At 46.4% G+C, this 15017-nt stretch overlaps 1 protein-coding gene across 3 annotated transcripts; it reads right to left on the bottom strand.

The window, feature by feature from the left end:
• Nucleotides 1–1444: 1444 nt before the first annotated feature.
• LOC117856509 (transposon Ty3-G Gag-Pol polyprotein) lies at nt 1445–14390 on the bottom strand. Of its 3 annotated transcripts, XM_072293729.1 has the most exons (7): nt 4960–14390; nt 4260–4369; nt 4086–4152; nt 3942–3971; nt 3783–3845; nt 2930–3032; nt 2306–2850 (listed from the first exon to the last, which is right to left on the bottom strand). In XM_072293729.1, the coding sequence occupies exon 1, from the start codon at nt 13646–13648 to the stop codon at nt 12122–12124; it is 1527 nt and encodes a 508-aa protein (XP_072149830.1). In that variant the 5' UTR covers nt 13649–14390; the 3' UTR covers nt 2306–2850; nt 2930–3032; nt 3783–3845; nt 3942–3971; nt 4086–4152; nt 4260–4369; nt 4960–12121. The 3 variants fall into 3 exon arrangements, with proteins under 3 accessions (XP_072149829.1, XP_072149830.1, XP_072149828.1); XM_072293728.1 differs by lacking the exon at nt 2306–2850 and adding an exon at nt 1445–1462 and having other exon boundaries at nt 3942–4152; XM_072293727.1 differs by having other exon boundaries at nt 3942–4152.
• Between the last annotated feature and the right edge of the window lie 627 nt (nt 14391–15017).

Below are 15017 nucleotides of genomic sequence, written 5' to 3'. Positions count from 1 at the left end.
TCATCATCTCATGTATTCATATCAACTGGATTCGTATGTGAGATGTTGACGTGGTGGCATAATAATGTGTCGACCCATTTGTGGGATAAAATATTGGCAGTAAGTGCCCATTAGTTCGTCAACCTCGTCATGGTTAGATATTTAAAACCGATGCCAATGAGTGCGTGAGACTACAAAACAATCCATCTCAAATTACTATTCATTTTAACTTTTATACATATATAACTTTTAATATTAATCTAAACATATTATATATATCGTACCTAGAAAATTCACCCGCCATATTTTGGGATAAAGTTCATACGGCCTCCGTTTTCTTTTTCTTAATTGCACCCACCATATTTTGGGATAAACCCTCGTATTTAGAAGCCAAGAATATTTCAGCGGAATTATTATGAGATTTTGTAGTGGGATAAATTATAGTCGCTTCAATTTTAAAAGGCAAGGATTTCAAATGTCGAGATTGGAAAGTGAAAAAAGATTATGGGCGGTCCAGTTGCAAAACATTCCTAGCAACCATGTGGAGCCCTTGTAGCAACTTTGGTTCACATCTTTTGTTGTGTCAAAACAAATTCTGGCCTCGCATAGGCTATTTGCATCTCTTTGATTTTAGGCACCAAATTCGACCGTGCTTTTTAAAACTTTTTTTAGGACATGTTTTTAAAAACATTTGCTCGGCAAAAAGCAATATGTATCACATTTTGGTGCATCAATTTTCGCGTAAATCATGAATTCCGTTCCATGATGTTTGCATTGCATTCGGGTGCAGTCTCCATTTTCCACAGAATTCACGTTGAGGGGCGCGCTAGCGACTTTGCAAACCTCATTTTCCCTGCTGCCTAGAATAGTCATCGATGCACATAAAGTACAGTGTTCATCACCTCGTGGCAAAATTGTAGACATTCGGCAAAGATGCTGCTGCAATCTCTCAACGTACGTCGAGGAAGCAGGACCACGACAAGTACCGCACGAAGCACGCTGATACACCTTTCAAGTCGGGATATTTAATTTCTCTCTTCAAATGCCAGTTTTACAAATGCTCCTACATTAGGATCGTGCCCATACGTTGCTAAGGCAACGAAACATTTATATTACAATACATATAGCATTCAACAGGATAATGATAATATGAAAACAAGAAAAAAAATCTTAAATAAGTTCATTGGATTATTTACACCATAGATACCCATGTCACGACACGAGTGAGGGGCAAAAATTTTTTTAAAAAAACTATGCAAATGCTATCATACTACTACTGCTGATAAAGATATACGTTGTTCATACATACAACACAAACTTGTAACTACAGAGTCGGGACAGTCTGTGGATCGCATGTACAGTACAACAGATGACTAAACAGATGTACACTTCCCTGGCATAACTACACAAATCACTAAAAAGAAGGTGCCGCTGCATCCTCTCGGAAATGGGAAGCAACCAAGTCCTCGTTCACCATCAACAGCTTGACGGAAACGTAGAAAAAATATGTGAGACAAGATTTAACGGCCAAACTGAGAAGGCTCAACAGAGCCGCTCAAAACTTTCCTCTGGTTCTGAGTATGAGCAAAGTAAAAACTTATTTTGACTTGAAATATTTCAATCTATTACGATAAGAAAGAAAGTGCATGAAGAACAGGGGAACTAACTAAAGTTCAAGCAGACCTTTGTTTGTGGTAATGAATGCATTTATTTTGCCAAACAATAAATGCATTTATAATTGCAAAGAAGTGCAAACACAATAGTACCTGTTATGCACTTACGTTCTACAGCCCGGACAATAAGGGGGTGTTTGGAAGAGGTGTGCTAAATTTTAGCACCCCCACTTTAGTCCATTTTAGTCACTTGTGCTCCCAAACAGGTGAGCTAAAACTGGTGGACTAAATTTTAGCCCCTTGGGGGTAGCTAAAATGGACTAAATGGACTAAAAAGTGGTCCCTCGGACCATTTTCCCCCCTGCCCCCTCCCCTCTCTCCTCCCTCAGTCTCTCTCTCTCTCTCCCCGCCTCCTTCGCCCGAACCGCCGCCTCCGCCTCGCCCGCCGGTCCCGCCGCCTCCGGCCGGCCCCGCCCGCCCCCGTGGCCTCTGTGTCGGCCCCGCTCTCCGCGCTGGCCCCGCCCGCCCCCACGGCCTCCGCGCCGACCGCGCTGGCCCCGCGGCCTCCGTGCCGGCCCCGCCCGCCCCCGTGGTCTCGCCGGCCCTGCCCGCCCCCACAGCCTCCGCGTCACCCCCGCCGGCCCCGCGGCCTCCGCGCCGGCCCCACCCGCCCTCACGGCCTCCGCGCCGGCCCCGCCCGCCCCCGCGGCCTCGCCTCTCCGGCCCCATCACGGATGGCTGGAGGAGATGCTCGGCAGGACCAACGGCAAGAATACGCACGGCGCCATCGCAGGAAGGAAGAAGTTGAGAAGGAAAGCAGAGAGGGGTAAAGGAGAGGAGAGAAAATATGGGTAAATATGTTTTTTGTCAACACAAGAGCTAAAGTTTAGCTCCTCACCCAAACACCCCAAGTGCTAAACTTTAGCCCCTTCATTTGAGGGGGCTAAACTTTAGTCCTGGACTAAATTTTAGCACCCTCCTCCCAAATAGGGCCTAAATCATGATCCAGTTTAACTCACATTTTGAGTTTTCACAGTAGTCGTTTACACACCCAATTCAGCAGTGAAAATGTGAGCAAGGCACATGCTTAAGACAGTCCATCAAGCAGCGTAATTTTTGTCAAGACTGATCTACATTTATGTAACAATTCAGGGACTACATCACGTCATGGAAATGGAAGCATTTGAGCATGATTGCACAAACTTACAAGCTGAGGAATGCAAATAAACACATATGAGAGTTATGATACCATCTGCCACTGCACAAAGAAATAGTATTTTACAAGGTCTAAACATTTACTCAAACCAAGTCAGCGAAAAGTAGAAACTCGATGGTACCTTAAGAACTGATTCTCCTTGGTTTGATGTCTTGGATTCCTTCATAGCTTTCATTTGGGCTATTGTTGCTCTTCCAGCTGCTGACTTGTCAAACTCTTCTTGTCTGAAGATTTAGAAACAAAAAATCTGTTACAATTGGGATTAAGCTACCTCAGAGGCTCAGACCAAGAAATCACTACAAATTAGTATCAAATAAGAAGAATATAAATTAAAGAAGCCTTCCCAATCTAAAGTCTCCGATTTCTCTTAAAGGCAACCCCTCTCCAAGCTTGCCGTGCAGCCTCCTATACAACAGTTGCACTGATAATCTAAGAAGGATGAATTCTGACAATAATACCTGAAGGTGGAGTCTTGAACGTCTGCACTTGAATTTCCTATCTAAGCTATAATCTAAATGTAGAATTTTTGTGTCTGATACACTTCTAATGATCTAATTCAGTAACCGATACAATTCAATAAGAGACCAAGGCCATGCTAGGATTAGCAAGCTTTAGACAGTTCTAATCAGGTGGGCACTCTTCCCAAAATGAAGCAAAAGAGGAAATCAGAGGCCCGAGATAACATTGTGTATCAAGAACGGCGAGAGAAGTTTCAAAGCTAAAAACAGAAGGAGGATGGGCACTGCTCCAACCTCTTCATCCAAAACCTATTCCATCGGAACCCTCTCAACTCAATATCATAAATCAGGGCAATCGAATTCCCCCAATCTGATAAACCCCCATCCCGGCAGTCTGCGCCCAGCTAGGAAACACGAAGGAGGAACGGATCAATCGAGATAATATTGCATATCCCAGGCCTACATAGCATATCTGATAAAATATTCAATAAAAGGACAGGATGCAATTTTTCATACCACATGTTCAGGGATTAAGAATAAGCACAGACTGAAGTCAGGGGCTGGCATTGCCGTGAGAGCCTATCAACAGAATATCATGGACAAAACCATAGTCAGACAGTAAACCAAGATATGCTACTGATAAATAAAATCAATGAAACCATTAAAGGTTATGACCTTAATCTTCCTTTCTAGCAAGCACCATTGCTGCAATGTAAGCTGTAGAATTTAGCTATGAGTGCAACACATAAGATTGAAAAAGAAAACAAGTACTGAGAATATAGAGTCTAGTTAGCAAACTACTTGTTGAAGTTCTATAACCTGCAATGCCTTGGAGTAATCAAAATCATATATGTTACCATTATTGCTCTTCTTTCACGTTTTCCATCTGCAATCGTTCAATAAGGGGTAACAAAACATAGACTATCAGGACATAGTAATTCAGCACAAAATAAAGCAAAAATGTGACATTAACCAACCACATGTCAGTCCCACCTGTAGAAGGACTTCGACAAAGTGCCTACAACGGATCAATCACACCGAACACGCCTCCATCTCAGCGATCTCACTGGACACACAAAAGTAGTAGGAGCAACGTATCCTTCCTACAAGAGATTGGCCGTGAAACATAGATCAAAGTTGCCTCAAACTTACTTTAATTCACAGAATGAAGTTTTGGAATGAGGCATGCATCAAGTGCTAAAAAGCAACCAGTGAATACAATGCACTCCATTCAGACAACTCCATTCAGAAGCACAATACTACTGACAATGCTATATCTTGAAACAATACAGACAACAAGCCTCATGTACTGATTAGTTATTTATATATAACATTAGTAAACACCTTGACCAAATTATACGATTAGAAATAAAAATTAATGGAATCTATCACAATAAACAAGCTGTACAGATAGTTTTGACTCCAAAAGAAAGTGCACAGTACCAATATAAGACATAAGGTGTCTCCTCAAAAGTCAATTAGGCACTCCCTTAAAAAATCTAACATGTAAGACAGCCAAGTTTTAAATTATTTATAACACGTCTACTAAAAATGCTTTAATTCATGTCAAATAGCTATTTTTTACTGGCTATATAAAACAACTAATAGATAAACATAACGTAGAACGTTAAATTTGGAGTCTAGTGTTTATAAAAACACCTGCAGATGTTAGGAGTCTAAATCTGGAGCCTACCGCAATTAAAAGATAGGAGCTTTTTAAAATAACCAGAGATCAAGATCGGAGCTTTCAAAGACAAGCATGCCATGGCCTAGAGCTGCTTCATCAAAATAATGCCTTCCTGCTATGATTTGGCTCTTCCTCCCATCAAGAACAGAGTGACATGGCTGCAACAAGAGGCCATTTTTCCATTTTAACATACACATTGTCATAGTAGGATAACATTAATATGCTGCAAAGGAGCATGGCTGATGTGTCTTGATCACAAAAGGACGTGAAGCCTAATGAAATGGACCCCAAGACTAAACCAACAGCACCTGACAACAAGCTTTTCAAAGTTCGTAGCAAGAGCTTCCCACATGACAAATCAAATGTCTAAATCTTCTTGTTTGTATGTTATAGTATGTCAGATAATATAAAGAATTTTAATAAGCTAATATCCAATTTAAAAATACCTGCTGCAAGCTATCTAATGGAGCTTGCAGCCAGTGATTGGTTTAAGGACATAATGTTGGAAGGCAAAAAAAAATTGTGTTGCTCAGGTAACCAAAGAGCTGGGCTAATTGCATATCCTATTCTACAGCTGTAGTTCCTGACAGTAGCAACGGTGTTACATCTTTAGAGGATGATTCACCAAACAAACCAAACTGATTTGGCTTTTTTTTTTGAGAAATTCGATAAGTTTACTTGATTATTTTTCCAAATGTGCTATTGCCGCGGTGGTTCAGCGATGACCCTAATGACCTCCATCAGGCTTGATTCAACCCTGATTAACTCTATCAGGCAAGCCACATGATCCTACAGAGTCCACTAATGGGGGCTATCAGACGCAGCAACGCCATGCCATGTTTGTTAGAGATTTAGGCATTTTACGGTATATATTAATTCCGAATATTATTAAGTAAATCATGATTATTGTGAGTGACTCGGAGCATGTGTGAGTGTTCATGTTTAACACAATTTTAAGCATGAACAGAATGAAACAGAAGAACCAGAAAAGGTTCAGTGTGTACCCAGGGGTGGGACCATTGCCGGAGGCAATGGGTGCGCCGTTCCCAGAACTGGAAGTATCAGACATTGTGCCTGAAACTTTGGTTCGGGCTGTTCGATGTAGTCGATCAGAGTCAATGCAGTGATGATTTGGTGCAGTGCAGTCTCTCGAATAGCCTCCGGAAGTAGTAGGACATAGTCGTTCGCAGCGAGCAGTCACGCAGAAGATGCGCGCCCCAAAAACTTGATCGCCTGCCTACTCGTGCAAGTGTCACAGCAAGACGAAGTTTCGGAGGTTTGCTCTCGCAAGCTCTGTGCGCGCAGAGGCTCGCGATGGAGATGCGAAAGTAGCAGCAGGCAGCAGCAGAAAGGGAGAGAGAGTGGTTTTTCAGCGAGCGTTAACTAGAGTACGAGCACCTTTTTATAGACGCAAGGGAAAGGAGGTTCGACGAACTTGACACTGTCTCAGGTGATTGATAGCCATTAACCAGCCATTCAAAAGTGTCAGTTACCAGTAACCTCCAGCCGTTACTAGTCATTGTTGTTAGCCTTTTAATCCACATCAGTTACTAGTCACTAAACACAACGTCAGTTACAAGTCATCAATTCGTGATTAAAAACTGCAAAACCAGACGCCCAGCCCACATGTCGCGTCGCGTCGCCACGCCGCGCCGCGGCACGGCTCGGCTCGGCGAGCGCGTGCGCGCGTGTGGCACCCTTTCTCTCTTCCTCAACTTCTCAATTAGTGCACGGATAGTCCACCTATTTAAGTTGGTTAAGATACTCCTTAACTACCCATTTAGGATCAACCACTTTAACCACCTAGCATTAATCGTGGGCCTTGAGATTAAATGAAATAAATGGGCCTAGCCCAAATATTCCAACAATCCCCACCAAATTTCGAGGCACATGAGAAATGCTCTCATTTCCACTGCTGCTTTTATATACCAATTTTTGATGGAGATTGTTAAGTTGAACATCCACCTAGAGGAGAGGCTACACTTATTCACAACTGATCAATGGACTATGCCTTGAATTGACAGTCTTGTACAAGCAAGCTTTACCAAAACCCTTTTCTGGTAATAGGCTGCTTAAAAGCATCCCCGCGGTTTGGAGCGTATAAGTCATACTCCAGGCCTTTCATGAGTATCTAGAGATCACCCAAATCTCATAGACTGTGACCAGCAATCAAACTCATATAGGTGCAATCCTTATAAGATGTTTTGTAGGACAACATCTTTGCTTAAATAAGATGCTCAGATCACATTAAGGCAAAAGCCATCCTGCCTTACAGTTTTGAAGAGAAATGCACTTTCATAGGAATGAGCCTTATTCAAAGGTTCTCTTCTCTCAGTCAACCAATGGCTTGTTTCACCATCCTAATTCACTGGATCTCCGATCACATAGGACAGGTTACCACCAAAGCATGACTCACATATTAGGTCTCAAGCCCAATTCCCTAGATGCATTATCTATCACATTTCATGAAAGACCCTTTGTGAATTGATCTGTCAGGTTTTTAACCATTTGGATATAATTCAAGGGTATCACTCCGGAGTTTCTCAATTTCCTGACAGATTTCAACTACCACTTTACATGCCTAGACGACTTCATGTTGTCCTTTGAACTGTTCACTTTAACAATCACTGTCTGATTATCAGAGTTCATTAGGATAGCCGGTATCGGTTTTTCAACCACCGGTAAATCAATTAGGAGTTCACGAAGCCACTTAGCCTCAACAATAGCAGTATCTAATGCTGTAAGTTCTGCTTCCATAGTTGACTTTGTTAAGATGGTCTACTTGCAAGACTTCCAGGAAACAACGCCACCTCCAAGCCTGAACACATATCCGCTCGTGGCTTTTATCTCATCAGCATCAGAAATCCAATTTGAATCACTATAACCCTCTAGTACCCTTGGGTGGCCGGTATAGTGAATCCCGTAGTCCGTAGTGCCTTTTAGAAGTGCATCACTCTCTCTAGAGCATGCCAATGATCATCTCCCGGATTTGAAACAAACCGGCTTAGTTTGGTCACAGCAAACGAGATGTCAGGCCTCGTAGCACTAGCCAATCACATAAGGGAACCAATAATTTGAGAGTATCTCAGCTGATCTCTCATAGTCCTTTTGTTTTTCCTTAAAATCACACTAGCATCATAAGGTGTTGAAACAGGTTTACAGTCATTATAACCAAAGCGACTTAAAACCTTTTCCACATAATGGGATTGCAAGAGTGTAACCCCACTATCACCTTCTCTTACTAGTTTTTATATTAAGGATAACATTAGCTTCTCCCAAATCTTTCATCTCAAAATTTTGAGATAGAAAATCCTTGACTTCCTTAATCACATTAAGGTTTGTGCCAAAAATCAGTATGTCATCAACATACAAGCACAATATCACTCCTTCACTCCCACCAAAATGATAGTACACGCACTTGTCAGCTTCGTTCACAACAAATCCAGCAAATGTAAGAGTTTTATCAAATGTCTCATGCCACTGCTTAGGTGCTTGCTTGAGGTCATACAGAGATTTTAACAACTTACACACCATTCCTTCTTGACCTTTTGCTACAAACCCATCTGGCTGATCCATATAGATCTCCTCCTCCAACTCTCCATTTAGGAAAGCTGCCTCAACATCCATTTGATGAATGAGAAGACCATAAGAGGTTGCTAGGGAAAGTAACATTCGAATTGTGGTCAATTGAGCAATAGGTGAATAAGTGTCAAAGAAGTCTTCTCCTTCTTTCTGAGTATAACCCTTAGCCACAAGTCTCGCCTTGTACTTTTCAATAGTACCATCAGGCCTAAGCTTTTTCTTAAACACCCATTTGCATCCTACAGGTTTACACCCGTAAGGACGATCAACAACCTCCCAAGTTCCATTACACATAATAGAATCCATCTTACTTCTGACAGCTTCCTTCCAATAGTCAGCATCATGAGAGAAAAATATTCCTCTTCAATGGTTCTAGAAGTATCATCCACAAGGTACACAATGAAATCATCACCAAAGAACTTGGCAGTCCTCTGTCTCTTGCCCCTTTTAGGAACTTGTGGCGGATCCACTTCGGATCTACTGGGTTAAACATGATTTAGCCGCCTGATATGCAACGCTAATGCCTAAGCCGAGTAAACACGAAGTGCCGTCGGATTTTCCTCTGATTTAACCACTTGAACAGGACCGATTTAGTAGACTCACACGAAGGTGAGCGGTTCCAGAGAGTACAACAAGTCCACCAAGTTAACAAATTAACCACTGGATTTAGTTGCGAAAAGAACATCAGAGTTTTACAAGATTTCGGAAAACAACAGAAGGTAAAACACTAGCGGAAGCAATCGTCGGGGTCAGATGTCCTGGTGAGGCCAGCCGGGACATCACTGATCCCTCTCCTCGCCGTCCGAGGAGGGATCCCACTCGACCGTCCAGCCCGGAGGGAGCTGGGGCGGTCAAGCGCCAGCAAGAGAAGGATCGGGGGCAGCAACTTCACCTGAAAAACAGGAGCCACAACAAGGCTGAGGGGTTTGCTTGCCAAGAGCACTAAGTAAAACCCTATATTCAAGTTTTAGCTCCAATTTTTAATTTCTTTAACCAATCTAGGTTTTGCAACCTATTCTAAGCAATTATAGAGCCAAACAAGGTATGTATATCAACAAAACCATGTCATCATCAGATTCCTCTTTTACTCAGGGTGACATAGCGATCAAGCAATCTCAAACTGTGAGAGGCAGACGAATCGATTCGAGTTCTTTAACCATGCATGGTGAACCTAGCCTCACGACATCCACGCACCCGGAGGTCGCTTCCTGTGTCGGCCTTCCCCATCAATCCCCTAACCCGTGTCGGGCCCATTTCCTTTGGTGCAAGGTTCCACAGACCCGGCCTCTGCCGTTCTGTGACCACACATGCCACCACGTGCGACATCCAGCAGGGGACACTCCGTTCCAAGAACAATGGGGCGACCGCTCACGTCTAGGTTCAATCCGGTACTAGGCTTCCTCATCCCATACTAAGTATGAGGCTAGTACTTTCAAACACTTGATCACGAACACCACCACTGTCGGGCCTTAGCAAGTTTTCATAGACAGACGGGGCAACCATCCGTCCACCAAAGAGTTACCAAAACCCTGCCCCGTCCATCGTCCTTATAGTTGTAACAGAAGGGTAGACATCCAACTCCTACAACTCGCGAGTGACAGGGAATCACTCGGCTTTTACCGTCTCCTAATGAAGCAAGGCAACTACTCGGTCCAACAGCTAGTGTTCAAAACATGGGGAGCTAAGTAATGCATCTATGGTTCCAAACAACTCCTATACGTAAATGCCCAAGCATGTTACAGAAGGCATGCGCAAGTTTGGAAAACAACGCAGAGTTTTTATGCAACCGGGGCTTGCCTTCGAGCAAAGGGGAAGAGAACTGCTCGACTTCGGGGGCGGCTTCGGCTTCCGAGAGCAGGAGCTCAGCTACAGCTTCATCTTCTGGCGCCGGGTGTAGCTCGTAGAAGCCATCGGCGAGGCGCAGCTCTACACGAATGCAATGCAAGAGTTAGCATAGACGGTTATTTTAACAGCAACACTTGCTCGCCTGAGCCCAGAAACTCGCGACAAAGAGCAGGAGGGTGGGGAGGTTCAAGAAAGCTGGTGAAGATCAAGAGGTAAGGGTCGGAAAGGAACTTATGCTCTGATCCTTGAACTAGAGGATGTGGTATACTAGGGATCCTCAGACGCAAGCGCTGAAGGGTTACTAAGTTTTACACATACACCCTCGGGTTGAAGAAAAAGATCACAGTCGAGCCCTCGGGCGAGGCGGATAAGGGTCGGCGAAACAGATAGGGTCGGGCGAGACGGAACCGGGGTCGGGCGGACAAGAGGGGTCAGGCGAAGCGGACTGGGGTCGGCAGCTTACCTTCTTCCTACAAGGAAAGCTTGGGGTCGGGAAGAAGCAGACTTGGGCGGAGGGACTAAGGCTTTGAACAACGGCTAAGACCGGCAGTACTCCGGCGGCGGCGGTGCTTCTTGCGGATCACAAGTGAGCTTTTACGCAGCACGGAGGAGCAAGCGGCTGGGTGGCTTGGGGAAAACGGAGGGGAGCTGAGGGGAGAGTTCCTCAAGAGCTTAGCGTGTGGCGCTAGGAGCTTGAGCAGGGAGCAAGAGAATGGCTGAAGGCAACAATGGCGGAGGGAACTCCGGCGGGCTTGCGCATTCCTTTTTATAGCTGCTGGAACGGGGAAGGGAAGCGGCGCGGGAGAGAGAAGGGGAGCGGCGCGAAGGCCGGGGAGAGCAATGGAGTGCTCTGCCGGGGCGGCGATTGAGCGACAAGGGCGGTGGTGCAGGACTCGGGGATGACGCCAGCGGTCATTGGGTTCTGTCGTCAGGGCGGCGCAGGAGCAGGTATGCCGGTGGTTGAGATTTGGCGGAGGCAGGCGTCGCCGTGCGGAAGATTTGATAGAAGCGACCGGTTTAACGGTGCTAGAATCGAGGGCGCACAGGTGAAAAGACATGCAGCCGCGGGCGCGTGGGCGAGCGCGGAGCAACAGATTGTCGGGCGGCTTCTGGCAGGGCGGGGAAAAGGAGCTGTTGCTGCCGTGGTCGGGGTTGGCGATGGAGGAATCGTCGTGTAGCGGAGACCAGGCGGCGCGACTGTGTTCGAAGTGACGGAAAAGACGGGCGACATCGGGCTCTGCGGTCGGGATCTGGCGGTGTGATGATGGGCGCGGGAGGCGAGGTGCTGCAGAAAGGGTGCAGAGGGGCTTCCGCTGCCATTGGGGAAGGGGGCGCAAGAATTCATTCGGTCGCGAGCCAGAGACAAAACTGAGCGGCAGGCGTCGGAGAAGATGAGCCACGCGGCGGGGAGACTCTGAAGCGGGCATTCAACTCGAGTGCACCTGTCACGGAAGATCTGGGGAAAAAGATCTCAAGGGTCCACTGGTCGGATAGAACGGCGTTTGGGAAAGACTTAGAAGGATCTGACGGTGAGCTGGGTTTGGCGGGGTCGGGATCAGAGCGAAGCGGGGAGGGGTCGGGTCTCAGGGGTCGGGACCGATCGGGAGATTGAACTTTCAGGCCCGGCAAACGAGACAGATGACTATGATCAAGGGCTAGGATTAAGATTAACTGGGAAGATTAGGGACCGATCATCACAGCCTACCCCTCTTAAAAAGAATCTCGTCCCGAGATTCAGGCATCAGAAGGGGGGTGTGCCGTTCTTACCTCCTTGATGAGATAGAAAACCCGGGAAGCGCTTGTTCAGATATTCGTCCGTTTCCCATGTTGCTTCATCTTCGGTGTGGTTTCTCCAGAGGATCTTGTACATCTTTACCACTTGGCGCCGGGTATGCCTTTCCTTCTGGTCAAGAACTCGGTCTGGGTACTCGGCGTAGGTCGGGTCGGGCTCTACCTGAAGCTGCTCTTGCTCTAAGATCTCTGCTGGAACTTGTACGCATTTCTTCAGTTGAGACACATGGAAAACATCGTGTATGGCCGACAACTGTTCTGGGAGTTGGATCCTGTAAGCAACAGGTCCACATATCTCCACAATCTCATAAGGGCCAATGTAACGGGGAGCCAACTTGCCTTTTACTCCAAACCGTTGTACTCCTTTGGTCGGGGAGACTCGAAGGTACACATGATCACCAAGGTCGAACTGCAGGGGTCTTCTCCGCCGGTCGGAATAACTCTTTTGTCGAGATTGGGCAGCCTTGAGATTGGCTTGAATTACCCTTACTTGCTCTTCGGCTTCTGCCACTAAGTCAGGGCCATAGACCTGTCTTTCTCCTGCTTGGGACCAAATCAAGGGTGTCCGACATCTCCGGCCATACAGGGCTTCGAACGGTGCCATCTTCAAACTGGCCTGGTAGCTGTTGTTGTAGGAGAACTCTGCCAAGGGCAGGCACTTATCCCAATTCTTGTCATAGTGGATGACACAAGCTCTCAACATGTCTTCGAGGATCTGATTGACTCTCTCAGTTTGGCCATCGGTTTGAGGGTGATATGTTGAGCTACGTATGAGCTTGGTGCCCATGGATGCTTGTAGTTGTTCCCAAAAGCGTGCCACAAACTGAACTCCTCGATCCGAGATGATGGTCTTGGGTACACCGTGTAGGGAAACTATGCGGTCGAGGTACAACTCTGCATACTGCTTGACTGTGTGGGTGGTGCGGACAGGAAGGAAGTGTGCGGTCTTGGTCAAACGGTCCACTATAACCCAGATGGAATCATATCGCTGTGATGTAAGGGGCAATCCAACTATGAAGTCCATGCTGATGTCTTCCCATTTCCAAGAGGGAATAGGTAGTGGCTGCAGGGTACCTGCTACCTTTAGATGGCTGGCTTTGACACGCTGACAGGTGTCACATTCTGAAACATACCGGGCTATTTCCGGTTTCATGCCACTCCACCAAAAGGTTTGACGGAGATCATGGTACATCTTATTGCTGCCAGGATGGATTGAGAACTTGGAGAGATGAGCTGCATCTAAGATCCGCTTTATTTCTTCATCCTTTAATTGTGCTGACCGGATTTGGTCTTCTAGAACTGAGTTAAGGGTGATGTGACCAAGGGTTCCATGAGAAATAATCTCCAAACTGAGTTTTCCCATCTCATGGCACAAAGTCTCGGTGAAAGTTGTTACCAACAAGCAGTTGCAACGGTGCTTGCGACTAAGGGCATCGGCGACCACATTGGCCTTGCCGGGATGATAGTGAACTTCCATGTCATAGTCCTTTATTAACTCCAACCATCTTCTCTAGCGTATGTTGAGGTCAGCTTGAGTAAAGATGTACTTGAGGCTCTTGTGGTCGGTATAAAGGTTGCAGTGGGTTCCCATCAGATAGTGTCTCCATATCTTTAAGGCATGTATCACTGCTGCTAGCTCAAGGTCATGGGTTGGGTAGCTCAGCTCATGAGGTCGTAATGCTCGCGAGGCATAGGCAATGACTTGGTTGTCTTGCATAAGAACGCACCCAAGTCCGGTGCCAGAGGCGTCACAGTACACATCAAACGGCCTAGAAGGGTCGGGCTGAGCCAAAACTGGGGCTGTGGTCAGCAGGTGCTTCAGGGTTTTGAAGGCTTCTTTACACTTGTCGTTCCACACGAATTTGGCCTCCTTCTTCAACAACTCTGTCATCGGCTTAGCTATCTTAGAGAAATCCTGTATGAAGCGCCGATAGTAGCCTGCCAATCCAAGGAAACTTCTGATCTGTTGCACTGAGGCAGGAGGCTTCCATTCCATAACTTCCTGTACCTTACTGGGGTCGATGGCTATACCATCCTTGGAGATAGTGTGTCCCAAAAACTTGACACTACGTAACCAAAACTCACACTTGGAGAACTTGGCATAGAGTTGGTGATCCCTCAGCCGTTGGAGAACCACATGAAGATGATCGGCATGTTCTTCTTCGCTCTTCGAGTACACTAGGATATCATCAATGAACACCACCACAAACTTGTCCAGCTCGGGCATGAACACCGAGTTCATGAGGTACATGAAATAGGCGGGTGCATTGGTGAGTCCAAAGGACATGACCAGGTACTTGTTGGGATACGAGGTAGGCTACGCTAGCGCAAATCAAAATTTCTACCGCGTATAACCAGGAAGAACTGCCGTATAAGGATCACGGGATTACCACTCGACGCACTACTGGTGCGGAAGATGTAGATATGCGTCGGTGCAGTGAAGACGATCACGTAGTCGTACGTAGTCGAACAACGTAGTCGTACGTAGTCGATCACGTCCAGCGGCTCCTCAGCAGCTCGTCCACGTGCACAGCAAGATCGCCTCCGGTGCCGCGGCTCGTCGTCGGCTCGTCGTGGCTCGTCGGCGGCTCGTCGATGGCTCGTCCAAGTGCTGCAGGCGCAACACCTCCAAGGTATCCACACGTGCAGGGAGGAAGCGTCGCAAGCCGGATTGCTAGATCCGCGAGTTGCAACAGGCGAGGGCGTGGGAGGCGCGGCAAGTGTGTTCAGCCAAAAGGTGTGAACCCTAGGGCGCCCCCACCCCTCTATTTATAGAGGTTCCTGATGGGCCTCTGGATCCGAGGCCCATTAGCACTCCTAAACCTAATCCAACTCGGATCAGATCC

Source organism: Setaria viridis, chromosome 5, assembly GCF_005286985.2.
Source record: "Setaria viridis chromosome 5, Setaria_viridis_v4.0, whole genome shotgun sequence".
NCBI lineage: Eukaryota > Viridiplantae > Streptophyta > Magnoliopsida > Poales > Poaceae > Setaria > Setaria viridis.
The sequence above is the reverse complement of the archived record's forward strand: the minus strand, read 5'-3'. Positions and strand labels throughout refer to the sequence as shown.

Bases quoted from the DNA above. Each gene is read 5' to 3' on its own strand.
- LOC117856509 (XM_072293728.1), bottom strand. From the start codon at position 13,648: ATGGAAGTTCACTATCATCCCGGCAAGGCCAATGTGGTCGCCGATGCC.